Source organism: Dermacentor variabilis, chromosome 3, assembly GCF_050947875.1.
Source record: "Dermacentor variabilis isolate Ectoservices chromosome 3, ASM5094787v1, whole genome shotgun sequence".
Taxonomy (NCBI): domain Eukaryota; kingdom Metazoa; phylum Arthropoda; class Arachnida; order Ixodida; family Ixodidae; genus Dermacentor; species Dermacentor variabilis.
Window position 1 is genome coordinate 160,298,548 of NC_134570.1, and position 25,290 is coordinate 160,323,837.

The 25,290-nt window shown below is 46.6% G+C and overlaps 1 protein-coding gene across 4 annotated transcripts in view; it reads left to right on the forward strand.

Moving 5' to 3' along the window:
• Positions 1-5,563, forward strand: part of LOC142576473 (monocarboxylate transporter 14-like) — a 49,181-nt gene extending 43,618 nt beyond the window's left edge. For all 4 annotated transcript variants that reach the window (XM_075686620.1, XM_075686617.1, XM_075686618.1 and 1 more), the window contains 3 exons: positions 944-1,280; positions 3,084-3,601; positions 5,369-5,563. In XM_075686620.1, the coding sequence (XP_075542735.1) occupies positions 944-1,280; positions 3,084-3,601; positions 5,369-5,505 (992 nt within the window). In that variant the 3' untranslated portion in view covers positions 5,506-5,563. The remainder of the gene's footprint in view (positions 1-943; positions 1,281-3,083; positions 3,602-5,368) is intronic.
• Positions 5,564-25,290: the final 19,727 nt, after the last annotated feature.

The window sequence follows — 25,290 nt, forward strand, 5'->3', positions numbered from 1 at the left end:
TCCTTGAACAATCCAGGTTGTCCAGAATCTGTGCTTCCGTGTGTTCCACCGGGATCCCATGAATAACTCCTTTGCCACTGCCATCGGGGGCTGACAGGCAGGCGTTTACTTCGTATTTTGCCTGATCAACCTGAAGTATTTTTATCTTCAGGTAGCGATGCATTCTTTATTCACTCATGGTGCCAACCAAAATGGTGTTTTGCTTGGTGTTAAGTTGAATAATGTCTTCCTTAGCCTCCTTCATATTCACGCCCGCAGCGGCTCGAACAATCTCATATATCTTCACGTCTCCACCCCAAGATAGAGCTTTCAATCCTCCACTCGGTCGGATTATCACCTTATGCAGGCCAGTAGGTAGGCGTGGTTGCTGTGACGCCACGGAGCGCAGCGCCAATTTCCTCCCCGCCATCTTGATTGATTTGGTGCTCACGTGGCCGTGGCCGCCATCTTGCCTCTTTCCTCGATCCGAGCCGACACCTTGGCTTCCTCCTTCGCGGCCGCCATCTTGGCTGCCGCGTTGCTGGCTTGTGTTGATCGTGAACCAACCGACCTTTTCGGAAAATTCTTCAGGAGAAATATCCTCCCCTTGAACAACAACCTCCATTTTCGCCGAAAATATTCAGCCGTGCTAATCCCCAGGGGTCGGCAGCGCGGCGCACCGACGCTTGGCCGGCGGGCAGTGGTCGGAGTCGACGCTAAGTCGAACGCAGCTGCCGGGACGACGCGTCAGAGTCGAAAAATAGCCGAAAATTGGGTCCGCTTGCCGCAATTTTGGTATCCAGGTGATCCTGGTGACTTCCGCTGATGATTCCAATCGAAGTTGGCTTGAGCACAAGCATAAATCCGCGAGGAACAGTTCCAAAAAGTACACCGCACAATGCGCAATTTGTGGGCTGAGCAGATTCAAAGAGCACCGAATAACATGCACTGTTTTGCCACGCAGGCTTGGGACACGGAATCTTCCTGACGTCTTCCTCCATATACACGCTGCTACATTTCAAGAAGTACCGTGCCATCGCCACATCATTTATTTTTATCGCATTTGGTTTGTCAGCAGTCGTCAGCCAGTTTGTACTCGCCGGGCTGCTGGTAGTGTATGACCTGGGAGGAGCACTGCTGTTGTACGGAGCGATTCTCATGAACTCGGCTGCGATTGTTATGTTGGCCAGGAACCCATTCAGACTTGGCTGCGAACGAAACAGCCCCGCGGTTCGTGAAAATGCGTTTTCCACGGAACAGATCCACAGAAGAACAGGCGATGGCACCGCATCTCTCCAAAGGTAATGCAACCGCACTTTGAACGTTTGGTACAATATAGGGTACAAGAGCAGCTCACACCGAAGGGCATAAACCTGAGTAATCTGTGCTGTGAAAGGCTTATTGCAGTTGGGCATGGAATAGTGAATATAGCTGCTTTGATGAGATAAACTCAAAGGTTCTGATGACTGGCCAGCGTACTGAGAATGGCGAAGTGACTCAGGGGAGCACAATTTTATTGCACCTGTATTGAATGCACAGCAAAGAATAGAGCAATCCCACGTGTGCTGTTTACTTCGCAACTACGGTACATCCCTGCTTATCATCCTGACTGCACGTATTAGCCTTTTGCAACGGCGCAGACACGCGAGAGCTGCGTCGCCTTTGTCCGACGCTTGCGCGCATGTGTGAGTTGCGAGAGAGAAATCAGGGAATGGTGCCTACGTACTACGAGGGAGTAGGCGCTTTGCTCCGTTCGTGCCTAGCCGAGGGGAATCCACACTAGGCGAGAATCGGCGCTTAACATCCGTAGAATAAGAAGCACAGCGGGCGGTACGGAGTCCATTATTGGTAAGCATAAAAAAAACAAATTCACAGTAAGAACGTGTTGTTAAACATTGGCCTGCGGCCGTTAAAGAGGCATCTACCTCAGCCCCTAGCGGCCCTCTTCGCGCCGGGTCACTTCGCTCCTCTCGGCAGGAAACTTACGTGTCAGGCCTAATGGTGAAGCTACGCGTCGGTAAAAACTTCTGCAGAAGTGAAAGGGGGAAATGATACAATAATGTACTCGAAAAAAAAAAACAAGGCAAAAGAAAGCCACGTAGAAACTCCTCTGGGAGCTGCCTAAGTATGCAGAAGCATTTTGCCACTTGCTCATCTCCGTGCAGCCCGGTGTCATTATCAATGTTATGAAACTTGATCCGACCAGTATCAACGACAGCGTTGTGGCGACCGGAATGGCTGCGGGCGGCGCCGCAAGGTGTATTGGTGATGCAAGCAAACAACTGGAGGTCACAGTACCAGGCGCGCTGCTGGTGTTTCGATCGTTATGGGCAGTTGTCGCGCTTTAGCGCTTTATCTATCCACGTCGAGCCATTATCAACCTTGCCCTAGCGGAGGCTGCAGACGGCGCGACCGCGTGGGTCCTTGTCTTGAACGCTATCTGCGACCGGGAAAGAATCTGTGGAGTGCAGATAGCTTCGAGTGCACGGTTTCTCGCCGCTTGGTTTACGTTCAAGCGACATGCTCGGAACCTATCTTGAAGGCGATCCGCGATGGAGACACAGTGCGCTGAGTGGTGAGAGCTCCGCGTGCACTATGTTGTAGCCGCTTAGTTCGCGTTGAAGCGAAATGCAGGGCTAAGGTCAATTCGCTCGCTGCTGCGGTCCCTGTCGTGAAAACGATCGTCTTACGTGAAGGGAGCCTTCCTCGTTGGCTAGGCGCAAATATATATGCCTACGCTTTTAAAAACCTTCCAACATGCGTACGAATTACTGAATACCCAGTCGCAAGTGCGGTGCTGTGATGACTAAGCCACGTAGAACTAACGGAGAGAGGACTTATTCTGGAGTATTTATGCGTGTTCGCGTGGTGCAGCTATGTTAGCAACAAACGGGGGACACGTGTCCACGTTCCACGTGTCCGCGTTCTCAGTAGCTAGACACGGCCTACCTATTTCTCTCTCCCAACTCACGCATGCGCAAGCGTGTCAGGCATTTGCGGTGCATCTCTCTCGCGGCTCCAACGTTGACAATACGGAAACGCGTTATTAGTGCACCTCAAGCTCGCATTAATTTAAACTTGGCGTTATTTTTTTTTCATGGAAGCCGTTCTGCTGAAACGGAGGGAGCGGCGCAGCCCGAGAGCAGTTCTTGGAAGCAAGTCCTAGGCCTCTTCGGCACGCCTTCATTCTACGTTCTACTTTGGGCTATCATCGTCGGAGAGTACGCTAGCGTCGAGTTCTTGGGGACAATTGTAGATTATGGAATCGACAAAGGCATAGCGCTTGACAGCGCGAAGAATTTCGTGACGTTCTCTTCAATAGGCCAACTTCTGGGCCGCATCGCGATCCCACTGCTAGCGGACTGTGTGCCTTTCACCCGTCGACCACTGTACGCGTTCAGCTTTGCGGTAATTTGTGTGTGCATGATTACAATGGCATACGTGACTTCCATCGTTCCGGTGATAGCGTTAGCAACACTGGTTGGAGTGGCGCAAGGCTACATCTTGTGCATGAAGTACGTGCTTCTCGCGGAATGCGTGGGCGTGGAGAGGACCGCAGCCTCCAGCGGCATCATCGGCGCAGTCATGGTGCCAGTGTCATTGCTCAGCCCAGTGATCATAGGTAACAGCACAGTGAAACTGCTGTGTGCCTTCAATATCCTCGCGTCTTGTACCACCGGCTGCGTTTCCCATCTGTTTCAGTGCGCTGAAGCTAAATGGCCGCCATTTTTTATACGTGTGTGCGCATTCTCTTCCACATTTCTTGGTTTCATTTCCGTATATTATTTAAACATCATACGCTGTGGTATAGCGTAAGACAGTATTTTCTAATATTTCTAATATGATCGAATGAATCGATCGATGACGTACGATGTCGGAAAGACGACTGTTACGGTCATTGTTGCCAAGACATTCAGCATTTTGCCTATCCACCTGCTCTCACTTAGTGCTCTCACACTAAGTGAGAAACTACTTTATATCATTGCTCAAATGAATCACCTGCAGATTTCCGATTATATACACTTTTATACATCTTGCGAAATCAGGGTAGTGATAAAAGAGGGAAGCCATTCGCTCAATATTCTTTCGAGAATAACTGGAAGTGCGCGGCAATGATAGGACTCTCTGCCTCCACAAAAACTAGCACACACAAAGTTCCAATTTGTGCGCCATTTTACTCGGAAAGTGCGTTATCCATGCGAAAGCATTATGTGCCTGTTTAGGCGAAAGTCTGTCGACGTCGGCGTGAGCGAAAGATGGTGACAAAAATTACTGACGGCATAAAGAGTAAGAACACGGCAAAAAATGGGTGTTACTGACGCCGAATTTTTCAGGAAGGTTCCTGTAAACCAACTAAATTAATGGCTTTCAAAAGAAAATTTGGAGCATGTCCGGCTGGGTGAGAATCGAAACCGGATCTCCGGGGTGCCAGACAAGCACGCTTCCCCCCCAACACGGTGGCTTCTCGGTTGTGTCTGTCAAACGTGTGCTTAGACCGTGCGTCATTGCACAGGACACGCCGCAGCCATCTGCCTGACTGAAGGCGTGGTCTAGTGTGTGCGTGATTGGGCACGTGAGTGCGCAGGCAATGGGGAAGAGGTGGCGCCATGTCATGAGTGTATGACCAAAGCACGTTCATGACGCTGCGGGGTCTCCAAACGGTATAATGATTTCGCATCCCCATACGTTAGCAGTGTCTCTGTGGAAATATTTGATCGCCCCTCTCCATGCGTTCGATAACTTGAGTTTTTTTTCGATCGTTCATTATGCATTAGACTCTCCGCAGTAACGTTAGTGATGCGAAAGCATTATATGCTCCATAAGGCGAAATTATAACGTAGTCGGCGTGATTGAAAGATGATACCAAAAATGGCCGACGGCGCAAAAAATAACAGCACGTCAAAAAGTGCTCGGATAGATGAAGATTCTCAGCGAGGTTCCTGTAAATAATATGAATGAATCATTTTGCACAGAAAGTTTGGTGCCCTTCGGTCATGGTGGGAATCGAACCCAGGTCTCCGGGGTGCGAAACGATCACGCGAAACGAGCATCCCCAAAAGTACGGTAGTTTTATAGTTCTCCATGAATGAAGAAATGTATAATGCGTGCGTCATTGCACATTGAATGTCGCAGCCATCTCGCTGACTTAAGTTATGGCCCAGTCCTAGTGCGTGCGTCAGTGGACACGTGACGGCGCAGCCATTGGGGAGAAGGTGGCCCACGTCATGAGTGTATCACACCAGCCTGTTCATGATGTTCCGGGGTCTACAAATGGCATTTTTACATTCCCACACATGAGCACTCATAAGTGACTCTGCTGAATTTACAATTATTAATTATTTAATTTATTCTTTGATTCATTCATTTGATGGTTTTACCATACATGCAGGACGATTTCGGGATGCAACAGGATCGTACGACGGCTACTACCAGATGCTGGGAATACTGAGCTTGGTCGCCGCTGTTCTCATCGCTGGCCACGATTTTTGCCAGGCGATGACTACAAGAAACACCCACTCTAAATAAACATTGTCGCATTTATATGACAAATGCGGTTCACTTAGAGCATAAGAGGGCAGTGACGTTGCAGGACTGGACGCTTGGCATGGTGGTGGAAGTACAGTTTTGTTATCGTGAAAAGCAAGCGGTATTTCTGAGTTTCGGCGCACCATCTATTATTGTTTATGTTGCTGTTACAGGCTTGCGATATATTGCGTCGGCACTTCAGCTAATTCGCTTTGCCCTGCTAATACAAGCGACCACGTATACGTGTAATGGTGGCGACAGTGCTGTATAGGTTCTGTTACATTATTAGGATCCTTTTACGGCGAAGCTATATATGACTTAGATCCGCGGTTTAATGGTGTCTGCGACAAGCAAAAATTATCATAACCATGAATGGCTCGAGCATCGCTGTCTTCAGCGTTGGCGCCCCTCAGAGCAACCGCATGAACACGCTCGTGCCACTGCTCACGCGTTCGTCGTCGTCGTCTTCTTCCACAGCTGGCTGCGTTGTGCAAAAACCCATCGTGATCACCACTGGATCTTCCGAGTGCGCCTGGCGTCACGGCTGCATAAGTGAACGACGTAGTTGATATCGATTACTCCGCGAACCACGTTCGCACGCACTGCCGCGTTGAACCCCGGGTCGCTGTGTCTCCACGCGTCGGATGTCGCCCACGTAGCCGTGCTCAGAAGATGCCTCTCTTTGAAGTGGACGGATACGTTGGCGCCGTGTACGATTCACGCGTCGAATGTCGAGCCGGCGGCGTTGCGATCCACGTGAAGAACGACAGCGCGGCCGTCACGCCGTGCACCCCACCGGCGACAGAAGAGAACGCTGCCGACGAGTGCGCCGCACAGACCGGGGACGGAATCGTTGTCGCCACGGTATACGTCCTTCCGGAAACATCGAATCGCGACATCGAGCACTTTATCAGCGACAAATTTGGGTGGATCACCACGGTTGACCCCACTCCCGCCGTCATTGTGGGTGATTTCAACGTCGACGTGTCACACCCCGATGGAGAGTGGTTAGTGGCGTTCCTCTGGGAAAGGTTCGGTCTTCAATGTTACAAGGACATTGACTTTGGCCAAGAACCTCTCCAGTGCCATCGCAGAGCCCATGGCCGTCTACCATAGTGACCATAAAGCCAAAGTCACGTGCGTCACGAAATAAAAAGGAGATGTTAAAAGAGTACGTTGTGTTACATATCTGTGTGTATTGTGTTCTCTTCCATTGTCTGTCTAAATAGAATCTACGATGTTCATGCGGATTTCCTGGACAACCACCTTCGTGGAGTGGAAAGGCTGAATTTTATTTCCAAAATGTCAATACCGTAAGAACGATTGCATGGCATAACTTTTTCGCGCAGTGCGTACGGCGTTCTCTTGAAATGTCGTGTGGCGGTAAGAGCGGAGCAACAGGTCGTGGCAGGGGTGTTTGTGAGCCGGAAAAACTGCGAGACGACGCGGCGACTTTTGGCTACCTCGAAGCGGCCGCATTCTTTGACGATGGCATCGACTGTAGAAACGTCGTTATAGAGCAGCAAGCTGAAGGCTTCTTCCGCGATGCCTTTTAGGATACGGCCCACTTTATCAACCTCGGTCAAGGGCTCGTCGACTTTCCGGCAAAGCGCGAGCACTTCCTGTATGCAGGAGACATACGATTCGGTCGCCGATTGGACACGGGTGGCAAGCCTTTTTCGCGCAACCTGTTGGCGACTTGATGGATTGCCAAATAAGTCGCGTAGCCACTCTTTGAAGATGTCCCGGCTGAAGAGCTCGATCTCATGGGTGCGAAATCAGACATGCGATGTCCCGCACAGATAAAATATCACATTGACAAGCATAATGGTAGGGTCCCAGTGGTGGATTTGGCTAACACGCTCATACATGCTGAGCAAGTCGTGGACGTCAACGTCATTTTGGGTGGAGAATGTCCCGGGATCACGGAGACTAGGAACCGCAACGCACTTTGTGGTTGGCGCCGCAGGTGTAGGTGGCGACGGGGTGGTTCAATCGGAAGCCATGGCTAAGAAGACGACTGCACGGCCTCTGCTGAGCTACGTGGCGAGGACGAGGAACGTTCCACCTCCACCATAATGTTACGCGAAGGGCGGGTCAGTAAGACGAGTACCTATTTACAGGTTATATTTACAACAGCGGTTGCAGCGCTGACCGGATAGATTCAGAGCGCGAGCCCAGTTCGTTCTTCCTCCTCTTTTCTCGAGAGATGGTGCCCACGCGCCTCTTTCAAACAATGAAATACCACACGCGTGCAGCAATATATATATATATATATATATATATATATATATATATATATATATAAATATATATATATATATATGTATACTGCAGAATACTGCAGAATAGCGCGCTTCATAATATTATATTATATTATGTAAATCTCTCCCCACTTATGTAGGTGAAAGTCTCGAAAGTACGAAAGATATTGTCGCCTAATAACACATTGTCTAGTCAGCGGGTGGTGCATACATCGTGTAAATGCATTATCACATACAGTCTCAACAGAACAGTCAACATAACATAATTCACAAACAGATGGATATATACAGTGACAATGAAATGAAGGGAACAATGAAAGCGCTAATAACGTCCAGCAATGCCGATGTCTTCAAGAAAAGTCTTTAGTGCTTTTAAAGCACTCTTCTGCAAGGCCGTTGTTGGCCAAGGGCCCAAAAGTTTCCTTAAACTGAAAGGTCTGCGGTCTAATTTAATTAGCGCTGATTTAAGTCGGCTTCTTGGTGTGTCGTGATGTGGGCAATCTAGAAGGAGGTGATATATATCTTCGTCTACAAATCCACAATCACATTCGGGGGTTTCCGCACGGCCAATTCTGTGCAAGAAATGCTTTGTGTAAGCAGTGCCTAGCCTTAATCGATGAATAAGGGTTTCCATAGTTCTATCTAACGACAATGAAAATTTGAATTCAATAAATGGATCAATATGGTATAAGTCCGAGCTCTTAGAATTCTGGTCAAACCAAGTGTTTCTACATAATTTGAGAGACGTTGTCCTTATAATGCAGCGTAATTCATCCTTTGATATTGGGAGCGGAGCCGTATCATCTTTTAGGTGCGCTTGTCGTGCTGCTTCATCGGCTGCTGTGTTGCCAGGAATGTCGCAATGCCCTGGTATCCACTGGAATGATATTGCATGTTTCGCTTCGCTTGCCTTTGTGAGGTTTTAAGTGTTTCATATATTATACTGTCACTGAATGTTTTCCCCTTTGTGTTGCAGAGTGATGTTAGAGCCGCCTGTGAATCGCTGAAAATTACCCATTTTTGCGCATCTCTTACTGACAAGATAAATTTTATCGCACATAGGATTGCGAACAGTTCAGCCGTTGTAGACGAAGTCGCACGAGATAATTTAAATGATTCTTGTTTGTGGAGGTGCGGTATAATGAATGATGAAGTTGAAGAGGTTGCTGTACTGGAGCCATCTGTATAGACGTGTGTGTATCCTGAATACCGCATATATATCTGGTACAGCGCTAGTTGTTGAGCAGCTCGAATGAACATATCTCTTTTGCTGAATATCCCATCTACTGACAATTCGATTTTTGGAACTGTAAGCAGCCATGGAGGATATTCGATGTCTGAGTTCCAAAATTCATTTCTTGGCAGTATGTGAAGATGTTCTCTAATTTCTATATGAACATAACTTCTATCTCGTTTCATTATGTCTAGAGCCAATGGGTGGTTTTTATGCTGGGTTTGAAGACGGAAATAATGCCGGCATGTTTCTGTTCGCATAACTGGAAATGGTGATTGGCGAGCCTCAGCTATTACAAGAGAACTAGAAGTCGCTCGTGGAACTCCTAGACATAGGCGTAGTCCTCTAGCTAAAAGTCTTTGAAGTCGCTCTTCTGACGTGTGGAAAAGTCCGTGTAAGATGGGCGCGGAATACGCTACTTTTTGTCGTATTAATGCATTGTATACAGTTAGCATGGACGATACTGATCCGCCCCATGATGTGCCTGCAAGTCTGCGAAGTACAGTCACTACGGCATTGACCTCGTTTTCGAGTTTCTTTATGTGGGCTGCCCAGGATAGCTGCCTATCAAGTATTATGCCTAGAAATCGATGCTGTGTGACAATCATTAGAGGGTGTCCTTCCTGACTAAGAGTGAAATTTTTTAACCACCTTCGAGTGAAGGGCAATACAGCTGTCTTTGCGTGTGATAGTACCATTCCTCTCTCTCTCAAAAATTTGTTGATTATATTTATGCCGTCTTGCAATGCCATTTGAAGTAGTTGAGCATTAGACCCAGATGTCCAAATACACACATCATCTGCATACAGTGAAAATTTTAACTGTGATGGCAGCCTTCTGGTTAAATCAGCCATGACGCAGTTAAAAAGGAAGGGGCTGAGTACGCTTCCCTGTGGTACTCCCTGTTAGACGAGATGTTCGGCACTCTTTCCTTCACCCGTCTGAACAAATATTTTGCGACGTGATAGAAATTCAGAAATCCATCGCAAGGACCTGCCAGACAGACCAAGTTCCAACATGCTTAGCAAAACATGAACGTGACTAACAGCGTCAAATGCCCTCTTGATGTCTAGGAATACTGCTATAGTCATGTTCCTACGTGCACGCTCGTGCTCTACACAGGTTACTATATCTAATATTGCATCCATTGTGCATCTATGTTTTCTAAAACCTACTAAGTAGTTGGACAGCACATTCGTTTCATTACACCACCACTGAAGTCGCGCGTCAATCATTTTCTCCATTACTTTGCATAAACAACTTGTCAAACTAACAGGGCGGAAGGATTCAAGGCACAAGGGCGTCTTACTAGGTTTTAAAATTGGTTTGATTCGACCGACTTTCCAAGAGTCAGGTACCGTTTCCTCTATCCTTAAGTTATTATAGATGTCTAAGAGAGCATTTGTACCTGTCGGTCCGAGGTTTCTTAGCATATTGTACGTAATGCCGTCCGGCCCAGCAGCGGACTTTTGGCGATTTTTACACACTCCCAAATCTGTAAATATGCTCGAATCTGACATACAGTTAAAATTGAGCCGCCATTTTAGACGGTGCATGTTATTGCTAGTAGAAGAAAGGCAACGGAAATAATTGCAATGGAAACACAGTGAACAGAAAATATTAGAATGCGACTGAAATACAGCGAGTAGATACACTATCAAATTCAGCGTTTTCTATTGGTGCTGTGAGGAAAGAGATAAACAGGGGGCAGGTAATATTCATTGGAAGTGCACAATTAAAACTTAACTTGGACAACAGGAGTTTACGTTAACCGCCGCCTTCCGTTGTGGACAATCACGTCAGTCATTATCAGCACTAAATTTTATTACAATAGTCATTGTAGCATTCAAATCATCATTAATAAGGCGTTTCCTTAAACGAATAGACATTGCTCTTTACTTGGGCTAATACACACGGTAAAGTCTACGGCAACATTATGAAGGTTGCAGTTCCGAATTAGTGACGAAAAGAAAAAGGAAACCCATTTTTCAAAAATGTTCGCGAAAATGCTTGGTAACATTGGATTGCATTGCATTGCTGGGCCGTGCAAACATGTGCAAGAAGTTTGTAGTCAGCGCCTGAGAATGCTTAATTTAGATGCCCATCAAAGAAACATCAAGCTATGCCCAAAGTAGTCTTCTCTGTTGTATATCACGCCATGTATTCGAGGCATCAAGCTGCGATACAATAGTCATTGTGCTGTTCAGTAGCTCACGCGATCTCTGCGCCAACAGACAGAATTACGACTTTAGTCTCAGCGGCCAGCCACTGTTAAGCTCAGCCCGCTGATTTATCTTCGCTGCTATAGATCCGGTACAACCTCAGATTGTGCACTTAGCGTCAGCTCCAACTGCGCCTGCTTGCAAAATCGCAAACGCGCTTCATTGCCTCTCTCTTTCAACTCGGCCACGATTCGTTTGATCGCCCATCTGGTGCACTTCGGCCCGAATTCCAGCTACTGGTTCTTCACGTGAGAGACCCACTAAAGGCATATTTGTTGGTTCTCTTCCGGTGAGTCTACGCATTCGTTACAAAAGATTCGATAGCAACGCAAATATAAAAAAAATTCTCAGTTGCGACCAGAAGAACTATAGGACATAGGCGCTGTCCAGGACGTAACATCGCTAAACTTGGAAGCTGTGCATTGATTAATTTAAAGTGATGTATTATGCAAGTAGTTCCTTGACCCCTGATTTTATGATCAAAACAGAGAGCAAATTCATCGTTGCGGTAACAAAACCACTCGCCCCTTTCGGGCGCCATGACATTCCCGGAACCACGGAACAAGACTGAGCGCCATGCATCGGTGCGTTGGCACGCGTTGAGCCAAAAAAAGACAAAAAAAAACATGGACTGGTGATGGCAACATGGCATGCCTAGCCTTCTCCAACTCAGTCATCGCCAGCTTGCCTATTCTTGTTCTCGCTTTTGTAGAGCGCTCTATGGCTGTTGGTTTTCTATTCGCTAGCTGTTTGTGGAAAACACGCACGGCAAGCTCATTGATGAAAGAAGCGAAAATGGCGATGGCATGAAAAGAGCAATGCCCGTCGAGGTTGCAACCATGTCCGAATAGGGAAATATGATCGCGTTTTTGCTAAAGAAGTGTTATTGAAATTCATTTGTCGCTCGTAAACTGCAGCAAAAAGTGCACCATATTGAACTTTGACTATGTGAGATGTTCTCGATGATTTCGGGAAGGTGGCGTTATAAGACGTGTATTACCTTTATATGTTAAATACAGGTGCAGTATCCCAACGGGAACAGTGTATTGGTAAATGCCATCCAAATTAATGCAGATTTATGCGCACAAGGCACAGACAGAGAAGAGGCTAAGACACCCGAGCACACACTTACAACAGTGTTTTATTTCAAGGAAAGCAACCACATACTATATGGAAAATGCTGTGGCACATCACGTGTGCGCCGCTAGCAGAAAATTGCTATTTTTACGCAAGCAACATAGCTCATTCTTAGAAAAGGCAATAGACGGTTTTGACGCAGAGGTGTCACATCACCTGTCCGTCAATTCGGCTTCGATGATCTCACAAATGAGGTGCCCTCGTCGTGTGGCGATCAAGCTGCATTCATCCCTTAGTGGGCATAGAAATCGCAAGGGAAACATGCCTACAGCGCGCTTAAAAGTATGTCAGTGCTCTTGTCTACTTCACCTGAGTAGCCATGGATATTATGATCAGCCAGATTTGCAGCTACAAGTGCATAATTACTCGCCGTTAAATCTATAGCTTGCTTTACCTTTACCTATTGACGTCATCAATCTGGCACAATAAAATGTGTAGAGAAAACATTCACGAGGAGGAAAGTAAAGAACGGACAGAGAAAGGGTTGGTGCGGAGGAGCAGGAGGAGAGCAAGACACCAGATTGGTTAAGACGCGCACTGGTGACGTCACACGCTAGGCGAGGAGGAAATTAGAACGGCACTAACCAGGTGTGAGCGCTCCATTAGCAACAGACAGCTTGCAAATATGACGCTCGCGCGGCTGACATCACGGAGTAGGGATTGGGCGCGTAATACATTTACAGCCAACCTGCTGAGACACCTGTAGAACTAAGAAATCTAAATGTGTATTTAATTTGTGATTTTCCTGCCACCTTCGAGCACTGTCGTTGCATGAATAGCTATTGTAACGAAGTTGCACGACGGATGCAAGAGATAGCGCGGCTTTCTGCGTAGTTTCAGCTCGAGTGCTGCGATTACAAGAAATCGTCTCTTGTCGTAATATCATGGGGTACTGTGGTTGGCAGTGAGATGGCGATTTCTTGTATCCGCTGACATAGGCTGAAATGTTTTATTGCTCCGGGGGGAAGGAGAGGCTGGGGCCCGACCAGCTTTCCGAACCCTGTATATATATATATATATATATATACGCATGAAGAAAACGAAGACCGGTGAACGTGCTTGCGGTCCCGAAAGAAGAAAACGACGCTGAGTTGCTTAACCAGCTGGCCGCTCTTGCGCTCACCTTCGCGACCTAAAGTAAACGGTCCCCTTCACCCGTAAGGGTTAAAAACGGTCTCCTTCGCGAGTAACAAAGGGGTGGAGGTGCTGGGTACCGTCACTGCTACTGCTTCTTCGAAGCCGTCGACTTGCCGGCCTCCCGCCATCAGCCGTGGCTGTCTTCGAGATGCCAGATATATATATATATATATATATATATATATATATATATATATATATATATATATATATATATATATATATATATATATATATATATATATATATGTATATAACCTTTCTTAGCACTTTCATTTGAAGAAACTTTGTGTGACCTCGAAGAATTGTTCACTGAAGTGCCGGCATTATATGAGTATATACAACACCACGTAGTAAGACAGTTAAGTTTCACAGCCGGAGTCCTCTCGCGCCAGAACCTGGCGTCTCTCGGTGGCGTAATCTTCCTTGGTGAAATATTCTACTTCGCTATCACGAATACTCTTTCGCCTTTCCGGAGAAACTGCAGCATCTTTCTCTCTCTTTCTTTCAGTGATTCCGAGTATAGGCGCTGGTGCACTTGGCTGCTGTTTATTCTGATTGTGAGCGAATTTCGCTTGACCTCATTTCGATTATTCAGTGAATTATGCAGGCTGTCGCAACTACCATGCATCAAGACAAAAAAAAAATAAGAGCAATTGCATTACTCGAAGGAAACCCAGTACATATTGCTTCCAGTAGGTTGGAGTAGCCGCTAGTAATTGTTTGTTTTCGTGAGATTTAATTAGGTAATTATAAGTACTCATTAATTATCAAAGTGTCAAGGAGGCATTTGCAGGCATGCCCCAATGACTTGTAACGGTGGTGTTTTCAGCGATGTACCATGGCGTACAATTTTTACCGATTTGTAAAGAAACTCTACGAAGAATGAAAGTGCCACGTGACTGCGCTCTCACCTGCATCATAAAGGAATGCACTCAAATAAGCTGAGTGAAAGCAATAGGGGGTCTCGATACAGTCTTTAACTATGAAAGCGTCTCCTGTATACTAAATACTTGTAATGCGACCCAACTTCTAATAATAAATTCTGATTCTGAACTGGTTAGCCTGACGAAAACCCGAAAAGACAACGCATCAGCTTGATAATGGTACGGAAAGGGCACCAACAGCAGATTTCTCGGCTATCCCTCGCTCTCATTTCTGCATCGCACTTATTATCCCTCTCTCAAGGCCGACTGATCACATTGATAACGAAATTACTCTGGTAACTTGGCCGAAGCGCCGCTCCGACTACGTACGAAACGCGAAAAGCAATGGAATAGGCATAGAATCTTTCGAATTCCGGCGCTGCTCGAACCCCATCGAAAGAGTGCGCGCGCAGCTACATTTCGCGCCAGAAACTTCGGACGAAAGCCGAATTAAAGTAGCGGTTTTATTTTTAATTAGAGTGCATACGTGCTGCAAAAACAGGTTTGTGGCAAAAATAAAAGAAACAAACAAATCGGGAAACGAGTCGCGTGTAGAGAAAAAGGAAAATTGATGCGTTGAAGAACGTAAATGTACCACATTAAGTGAGTCGAATTGGCAATCTGGACGTCTGCACAAAAGAAGAGGGAACGCAGGAATATTCTCTGGGATTTATCTGAATGATGCGTAAGCACTTCGTAGTACTAAAGTGCTGTTTCGTGGTAGTATGCTTATGTGGTAGTGCATTTGTTATAATTGCGAGAAAATGCGAAAGAACCGTAAAACTGAGAATCGCGGTTGTAACACCGAACTGTTAAGTGAAACCTGCACGAGACGACGTAAGAGAGAAGAAGCAATGTTCATTGGTGTTACAGATAACCCACAGTGGTTATGCACGTCGCATGATATGGCCAAGAAGATGTAGCAAATGCAGCAAATATATCCAACATTTATTAGGTATACCGAGCTATTATGAACCGTGATCAACTGTGCTCCGTAGGCAGGTAAAACGGGTGAAGCGGCCCAGCCCGTATCTTGAAAGCGATCTGCGTAAGGGGCAGAGTGCGGCATGTGCTCAGAGATCCGTGAGCGCGGTGTTCTTGCCGCTTCGTTGGCGTTGAAACGAGAGGCAGCACGCAGGTGAATTCGCTCGCTGCTGTGGGCGCTATGTTTAAAGCGATCGTCTTACGGGAACGACGGTTTTTCTGTTGGGTAATGGTGGAAAGCGTTACGCATTTAAAACCATCAAATTTCACTGTGCTCTTTTAATGCGACAGCGCTAAGGAGCTCGAGCTTGCTCAGGCGCACGTTTCGTTGCCGCGCCGAACGCTGCGTTGCTCGGCGCTCACCGCGTGATTGCTGCTCAAGGGATCGCTGCGCTGTAGCGCATTGTCTTAGACCCCTTGGCGGGTCGACGGGAACGCTGTCGCGTTCCACTCTTGAAGCTGAAACTTAAGCGTCCTCCAATTTTTTATCCATGAATTCGAATGCACGGTTTAACACCAGCCGATACATAGAGGACAAATTCGGGTAGGTCTCCTTTTGAAGCTACGCAGTACTCACTCCACTTTATCACATCTTCTATGGCTTTGTTGATGACCGACGCTGGAATTCTACGGACGTCCGTCTCGATCATATAAACACGGCCTTCCACATAACCCGAACGAAAGCCAGTGGAAAGAGGACAAGAGACCTAGCCGTCAACTTACAGCCCCGTGCCTACCCATCTATTGCGCATGAACAGTCGCATCCAGCCAGTTCCGCGTTCGGCTGCTTCTCTGTGCTGACGCCCCACATTGCTGATACCAAAAGAAGTAATACCAAAGAGGTGACAGTGGGACTTCACTGAGAAAGTCATGCACCACTCTTTCAAGGATTCCATCCACATAATGCTTTCCAGTCAGTGTGTGATCGAAGAAGATGGGACCGGTTATAGCCCCAACGCAAATTCCGCACCACACATTGAACAACCACTGCCACTGGTGCCGATTGCGCTTTACTCTATTTCGATTTGAGTCACTCCAAGGGTGTGAATTATGCAAATTTACCTGTGCGTTTCTGCAAAAATTCGCTTCTTTGCGCACATGATATTGCTGAAAAAGTCCTGTGACTGATCGGCTTTTCTACGTACCCAATTCGAGAAATCTAGACGATTCTGCAGGTCCCCATCTTCGAAGCATTGGTGCAGGCTAAATTGCTACGGGTGAAAGGCCGAGTCATTTATAATCCTCCAAATTGATGACTTGGAAGTTGGTACCTGGGCGGCTACGTCGCGTGCGCTAGCATGAGGACTTGAGGCCATAAATGGTAGAAAATACGTGCGCAGGCTAGGACTCAAAGATGGAGTCTTACGCCGCTGTTTCGTGAAGCTGCATGTTTGTCTCAGTTTTTCTTCATTTCTGATGATAGAGGATGCGTTCGGCCTACCGCCACTACCATGACTGACCCATATTTGCGGCCTTCCTCTTGTTGCCATTTGCTGCTCCCAAAACAAGGATCATGCTTTCCTTCTGGTAATTAGAGAAAGGCATTGCTATTCGGTCGAAAGCAAACACAGCTTTTAATCCTTGCACTGACGTTGTCATTCCGCTTTTGTGGTGATATGTTTTGCAGCAAAAAGAAAGAACAATATTATGCGTGCACTTCATTTACGCTAAGGCAAACGCTACCACAGCTTGTTTCTAACCAACAGCAAACGCGCTGCGTTACTTCAGCCGGAGCGCGGCAGATAAGGAACTAGCTCGATCAGGATGTTTGCTTTAATTTCCTTTCTTTCATTCTGACAAATTCTGAAGGTGCCTGTTCGAGGGCCGTGCTTTATGATGCGGGTGGAAGTGCAGTAGCGTGGTATCTTTCATATTTCATGGGTTTTATTTATCAGCCGCAAAAAATTAATACGCAATTAGTACGTCGCTGAAAATACTCCAGTTATGTGTCCCTGGGCCGTGCCTCCAAAAATTTCATGGACACCTTGATGATTAGGATAGCACGTCTCGAGTTAAATACTAGCAGTTACCTAATGAAATCTTAGTGTTGAAAAAAAAAAACTTCTAGTAGCTACTCCACTGTACCTGAAACAAAGTGCAATACGCTTTGTTCGAGTAATACAGTTGCTCTTTTCTTTAATCTTGGTGCATGGTAGTTAATTGAGATACCCCGTATATATTTATGACCTTTGCGTGCAATTAACGATGCTTCCATCTCTAATAAATCTTGTAAACTATTGTAAGAGTATTGTTTTCATGAGTCGTTACCACTGCTTACTGGAAAGACAAACAATATTTAGAGACATATTATTCACCTGCAGTTCACACGCCGTTGATAAAAGACACTGCCGAAGGGGTCACTGAAGTCTGCAGGTGTTTTTCAGGGTCAGAAAGCCCGCAAAGCAAGTTGAAGCGATGTGAACACACTGCAACATATTCATTCTCTAAGAATATATCCATCACTTTAGGAATAATTTTTAACTTCCTACCTTTTTTGTTTCAAAAACACAATAAACTTTGTCATTTGTTTATATTAAATATATTGTGTATGTGCATGGTGTTTGCAGGGAAATTCAAAACAATCTTGAAGTGAGAAAATAGGGATGAAACAGCCGCCGCTAGTGCTTCTAATGCGCTTTCCTCCTATTGTTAGATTTTGCAGAAATGAAGCGAAAGTATGAATTAGATGCCGTGCACATCCGCGCCAACCACGATGCAGTAAGCAATTACCCATAATAACAGTTTAAGTGAAAGTGACGTGGGTGAGAAAGCTCTGGCAATGACATTTTAGATGTGTGTGTGGGGAGGGTAAGTTGCGGCATCACTGGTGGGGGCTCTGCCCCCTCTGAAAAACTCCGGAGGCTACTCGGGCCCCGGAGTCTGCGCGTAGTCGGCACCTATGTCCGATGATCAGCCTATAAACTTTCGTGCTTCACAAACGACAAGGAGATTTGCTGTAGGTTTTAAAAGATAGCTACCGTTGACTTTGACAATCATCTTTGATGGTCTGAGATATACGCGCTTTGCTCAGCTTGGATTTCTAGCGGATCTATATACATACATTCAAACCACGATGGGGTGTGTTGCGAAAGAATTTCGCATTCGTGTGGCATGTTCACGAAACACCACGCGGAATGGCCATTTCTTTAGAAGTAAGATTTCTCAAGAAAATTGCCTTTTGCTGTGTCAAAAGATTCGAAGACTCATAGCGAGCGTAGAACAGATAGCAATGCCGAAGATCTTCAACTGTAGCCATATCATTTACCTGCACTTTTATTACGCCTTTCATTTATGCATAAAGAAAAATAGCCAGTTACGTTCCCAACGAGCAAATGACGCGCATTAATTGTTGCAGAAACATTCCTGAACAGTGATGCGTTATGAAGTTCAAGGCATTAAACCTTCAGAAAAATGTAGCTGCTAGTCGATAAATCGGTTCCATGCTTCACGTTTATTTCAGCAAGCAAGTTTTAGGATGATGCTTATTCTACGTTTCTACGTTCCTTTGATTGACGCTCTTTTGATCGAGCAACCAATTCATTGTGATTCTTCGCTGATGCTGTGACTGATTGCTGAAGTTCCATATAAAAGATGCCTTCTCCCATATTACTACATTGAACACAATAATCAAATCGACCTGTTTCCACAGCGGACGATTTATGCTAAGCGAAAAGGTTGTAGCAATATAAGAAAAAATTGGGGGCCGATCCACTCTGTGAAGCTGCAATGCCAGCGAGGCTGTCGTGCTCCCAAATTCGCCCCCAATCCGTGGTGTGAACGTGATTGGACAGCTAAGCCAAACGAGTGCACCATACAAAACACGATTGACCGAGGCACAGTCCAAATGAATGCTCGAAACAAAACACGTTTGTTTTTAATTGGCGATCGAGCACACTTCTTAGTTAATTAGCTTAATGAAACTTGGAAGGACTAGAGTTGTATTATTGAAGAAAAACATGGTGCTGTCTGTTTCCCTCCCACAAAAGCCAATTTATTGACAGCAGACGAGAATTCCACAAGTTTTTCAACTTCACTGTGAGCTACCTAATTATGAAAAACTAAATGAAACGGCGCAATGATAGAGTCGCTTTGGCGGCCAATTCCCATGTAATTTATGGGGGGAGAGTTTCGATAAAACAAACGGGACAATACGTACGCGCACACGTTCTCGCATCACCTGTGTTAATAAATGCGTAAGCATTTCTACGCCTACCCAGCGGGAAATTTGTCCATCACGTAAGGCAACGAGTGGCTCAAACCCGTTAAGCAACGGCTCATACCCCAGTAAGCAAGCACAAAAACAATGTCTGTCAAGAGCCTACTGATCTTGGAAACGGTGCCTATTGATAAATAATATACTGAAAATACTTATCCAAGTGGCAAGAAGGATAAGCATTTCATAGAATGAAACGATGAAACGACTTTGCATCAAATTGGACAGCATCCAGAATAGAGCCAGCCGTTTCATTTAAAAAAAATTATAGTAGATAGATAGATAGATAGATAGATAGATAGATAGATAGATCGATAGATAGATAGATAGATAGATAGATAGATAGATAGATAGATAGATAGATAGATAGATAGATAGATAGATAGATAGATAAACTTTATTAAAATAATAATTAAAGAAAAACAGCTAATGGTCGGGGCCCTTAGTCCAGGGCTCCGCTGGCTCTTCCCATCTTCTCAGCTCTCTTTATCAGCTTGAGCTGGTCGTCGAGGGCTGAGCTGGAAGGCAGTGCCTCCCATTGCTCCCTCGTGGTGTTCGTGTCTGGGTGTTCTATGTTGTGTAGTGAAGTGATCATAGTGTAGAAGTGATCATAGCGAGCAGCTTCAGCTTCGAGCTCTCTGCATTTTCTATTTTATTTTCTGTGATCTCTGCAATCAGTGACAAGAAAACTGGGGGACGTCGTCCTCTGCAATGGGGGACCCAAACCCCGCCCAGCAGTTTTGTCCTGAACGGCCAGTTCATTATGCCGGTGACGTGAGTGACCGCTTCGACCCCAGCATGGTCCCGATTGAGTCATCTGATGGCTCCTCTACTGATGAGATGGGCTCGGACAGCGATTTTACCGTGGTGTCAAGCCGACGCCTGAAGAGAAAGATACGAAGAACATCACCGACCAGTCGCCAGGCGACGAAAAAGGCAAGTGGCAAGCAATCATACACTATTGCATATGTACCGACAACGACAACAGACAACCTCAACTCACTGAACAGGCAGAGCCTGTCAGAATATTTTGAACGAACTGCCCATGGTCACGTAGAAGAAATACGTATAAACGCTCGAAAGAACATCCTCTCGGTGGAAGTCAATACACCGACCATACTGGAGACACTGAAAAACATCACTCAGTTGGGAAGCATCCCTGTTCGCGCATTCCCCACATACGGCAAGGAAGCGACGACAGGCGTCATCTACGATGTGGACATTGACATTACAGACACTGACCTGGCCAAACTACTATCATCGTCAGCTCCTGTGCTCAGCTTTCACCGTTTTGGACGTTCCCGATGTGTGAAATTTGTGTTCCAATCGGATGGCGACACCGGACAGTACCATATACATCGAGGTGTTCCACAAGGGGGAGTTCTCAGTCCAACTCTTTTCAATGTTGCATTGATTGGCCTTGCATCCGAACTTCCTAGCACGGTAAAGATTAGCACATATGCCGACGACATATGCATATGGGCATCTGGAGCCACCCGTCCCCAAATGCGTGCTAGGCTTCAACGTGCAGTGACAATCACAGCTAAGTATCTTCGGCGTCAAGGCCTCCGACTCTCAACTGAAAAATGTTCTGTGATTACGTTCACGCGAAAACGAATGACCAGGTATCCGATCATTGTTGACGGCGTAGCGATACCTACGGTTACACACCACAGATTCCTTGGCTTAGTCATAGACCGGGGATTATCTTGGTCAAGACACGTCGCCGCACTGAAGTCAAAGCTGAAGACTTTTGTTCACGTCCTTCGCGTCGTGGCAGCAACAAGATGGGGCCCCTCGGAGTCGTCATTACTCCAATTGTACCGAGCTCTATTCGTAGGGTATATACGGTACAGCATGCCGGCGCTCTCAAGCATGGGACTTAGTTGTGTGCGCGCGCTCGAGCGCATTCAAGCTCAGGCATTGCGCACATGTTTGGGCCTCCCACGATGCACGTCAACCAATGGAACAATAGCGGAAGCTCGTGCTTGTCCTATTCGGGTGTACTTGCTCTGCGAGCCTCTTCGAATGTACCTCCGCGTGTTGACCCGACACAGGCACCATCCTCTGTCATCGCTCCCTACCACACACCCAGGTTCCAGCTTTTCAATGACTATATCGCGGCATCAGAGTGTTTTGCCGTCGAGATTCTCTCCCGCCTGTATTCCGAGAACACCCCCGTGGGTTCTGCCTAAACCTGTCGTTACATTGCAGATCCCTGGAATTACTAAAAAGTCTTTCGTTCCATCTATTGGCCTCAGGCAACTCACCCTGTTGCACATTTCTACAGAGTACGGAGATACTGTACATGTGTATACCGATGGCTCTGTCACACCATATGCCTCCACTGCAGCCTTCGTCATTCCACATATGATCATCGCTCGCCGGTTTAAACTAGACCATAGCTCAACATCAACTGCCGCAGAACTTGTTGCTATCCGGGAAGCACTTCGATTTCTCTCCGAGGAGCGTCCTCACGCATGGACGATATTCTGCGATTGCAAGCCAGCTCTGCAAACGATTGACTGTGTCCTCAGACGGGGCCCGTATCATTCTATGGCTATAGAAATTACAGAGTATCTGTAAGAGCCGCTGTAGCTTTTCTCCAAGCCACTGGGCTGGACGCACGCCTTTAGAGATACCACAACTCTGTGAATTTGTATATACGCATCTCTTCCTTATACCATCATCATTCATCAGCCCTTTCCCTCCCCGTCCCTTTTCCCCAGAGTAGAGTAGCAGGCCAGAGCAAGTTATAGCTCAGGCCGACCTCTCTGCCTTTCTGTAAATAAATTTCTCTCTCTCTCTCTCCCACGTAATTTGGTATAGGGTTGGTGTGGCCCCACACCATGGGCATTCGTCCATGTAGGCTGTGGGGTGTATCCTATGTAATATGTGTAAGTTCGTGTAAGTGCCTGTCTGGAGCCTACGCCAGGCAGCGGCATCTTCTGTGTTTAGATTTCGATGGGGTGGTGGATATCACAAGCGACGCCCTCTGTGGTAGTTCACGATGGCTGAATACTCGAGGTCGACAGGGTCCAGGTCTTCTGTAGCCGGCGTGTTGAGTGCTCGGTTATGTACGAATCCTCGAGCTGCTCTGTCGGCCTGCAGGTTGCCCGTGATGCCAGTGTGGCCCGGTATCCAGATGATGGTTTGGGTGGTGAAGTCCTCAGGGTCCTCCTTGAGTATTCCGGTTAGGACTTGTGCAGCAGGTCTTCCAATTCTTCCCTGTAGGAAGTTGCGGCAGGCCTGCTGGGAATCCGTGAGGATCGTCAGTGGTTGGTTTGCGTGTAGGCCCTCGCGGATGGCTAACGCGATGGCCAGCTCCTCGGCTTCCGTAATCGTGCAGGGGCGGGTCGATGCAGCGGAGGTAACGTGGCCTCGGTAGTCGCATGCCACTGCAACTGCGCTCTTGTTGTTCGTGCCATACATGGCAGCGTCGGTAAAACGGGCCGTGGTATTGAATCTGAACGCTTTCTCCATGTACTGGGCCCTTGCTCTCCTCCTGCCGGAGTGTAGGTTAGGGTCCATGTTGCGTGGTATAGGGGCAACGTGAAACCTGTCCTGGACGTGACGAGGTATGGAACAGGTTTCTTGGGTTCGTGTTGTTATTACTGGGAACCCCAAGGTTTCTAGGACATGCCGGCCCGTGCGAGTCCGCGCAAGTCTCTGTTGTTGCGAGACGTAATGGGCTTCTGCCAGTTCGCTGAGGGTGTTGTGCAAGCCTAGCGCCAATAATTTTTCAGTCGATGTACTCATCGGCAGGCGGAGAGCGGTCTTCAAAGCCATCACCAGTCAAGTGTAAAGCAAACAAAAGTCGACCTTTCGTTGCAACCACTAACTGCTAGCCGTGATATTGCCCTTCTATTATTATTTGATATATTCATTCAAACATTTGGCCTAACCTTATCAAACCTGAAAAAAGCATCCTCGACGTCACAAAGGTTGAACACTCATTTCAGCTACACGCGAATTTATGCCAACACACGCGCTTTTTCCATTTCAGCTTTGCCAGTGCAGTCCGTTTAAAGAACGCTCTACCAGATAACATCGCTTGCCAATCAAAACTCAGTGCATTTCGCAATCTTCTAATCGACCAAGCTGCCGTTTGAACTGTCTAAAACGTCTTACCTTCTTTTAATTTCTTTCCTGCATTTTCTACAAGTTAGTAAAATAATTTCAGTATTCCTAATTTTTAACTATACTTACTATTGTATACATGCAAAAGCGTTTATAATGGTATTATGGTATTATGGTATTGTATTTACCGTTTAATGTTATTCCTTTACATATTGTATTTGCTAATGAAGTTTTAATTTTACCATGTTGCGCGCATATTCCTTTCATTATAGAGATGTTCCTTTTTTCCCAATTCCATACTAATATGTTGCCGTATTTTCCCACTTACACGATGCCTTCTCGAAAGCCTGTAAGGCACATGTAAATAAATAAATAAATAATGAAAGAAAGAAAGGAAGAAAGAAAGAAAGAAAGAAAGAAAGGAAGAAAGAAAGAAGGGAGCTGAGGTTTTGCACACGTGGATTTGTTGACGGACACGAAAGATCAACGGTACCGTAGCCATAGACAGATTCGCTGTAAAATATTAACTGAATAAGAGCCAGAACAAGTTCTCCAGGTGAATTATTGTTTGTTGTTTGTCGTTTCTTTACATATACCCTTTCCCTCTCCACGCAGGCGCTTGCCCCCGTTCAGACATTTCGCCAACGCCTCCCAGAGAGCGCAAGACCTGTGCACTTGAATCCCTGACGTCATGCTACCTTGCCCTGCTGTCATAAAATCTCGTGGGTACGGTCTTGAGTAAGGCGCGGCGATTTTAACGTCACCGCTTTCGCCACGCCAGGCTTGGCAATGGAAATTTCGGTCCAAGTAGCGCGATGCTTATGAAATCATGTTAGACCCGCCGTGGTTGATTAGTGGCTATGGTGTCCGGCTTCGAAGCATCAGGCGGCGGGATCGAATCCCGGCCATATGCGGCGCGTTTCAATGGGGGCTAAACGCAAAAACACCTATGTACTTAGATTTATGTGCACGTTAGAGAACCCCAGGTGCTCCAAATTTTCCGAGTCTCCCACTACGGCGTGCCTCATAATCACATCTTGGTCTTGGTATTAAAACCCCATAATATAATTGGTCTAATTCAACATTATTGTAGCACAGTGCACAAGCCTGCTGTCTAGAAGGCGCTGGTTCAGCCCATTGGGTAAGACTCCTGCCTTCCGACGGTAGGTTCTGATTTATTCTGTTGTTTGCAGATGAATTTCTTTTTTAGCGATTACTTAGGCGAGGTTAGTGCTCCCGCGAGAGCTTGCGCGGACGTTAGAACGGGCGGATTGCCCAGGCTTCCTAGAGCGAAGGTGACGTGGCGTCGCTGCGATGCCTTCTTCTCTCCCGCAACACCGGGTGCGTCATGGCGGTAGCGGATGTTCAACTTCACCCGCTCTGCTTCGTCGAAGCGTGCACGTGATGTGGTGTTAATGCTAGTGGAAATTTAGGTGCCGTTTCGCCGCTACACTCGCCAGCTTCTTCGTTCAGTGGGCCATTTGATGCTTTTTCCTTATAAGCGCCAAAGACAACAGGAATAAACCTGTTGACAGGTTTATTGTTGAAAGCTGACATTTCTTACGTTAACCGCACAAGCACGCTTGTT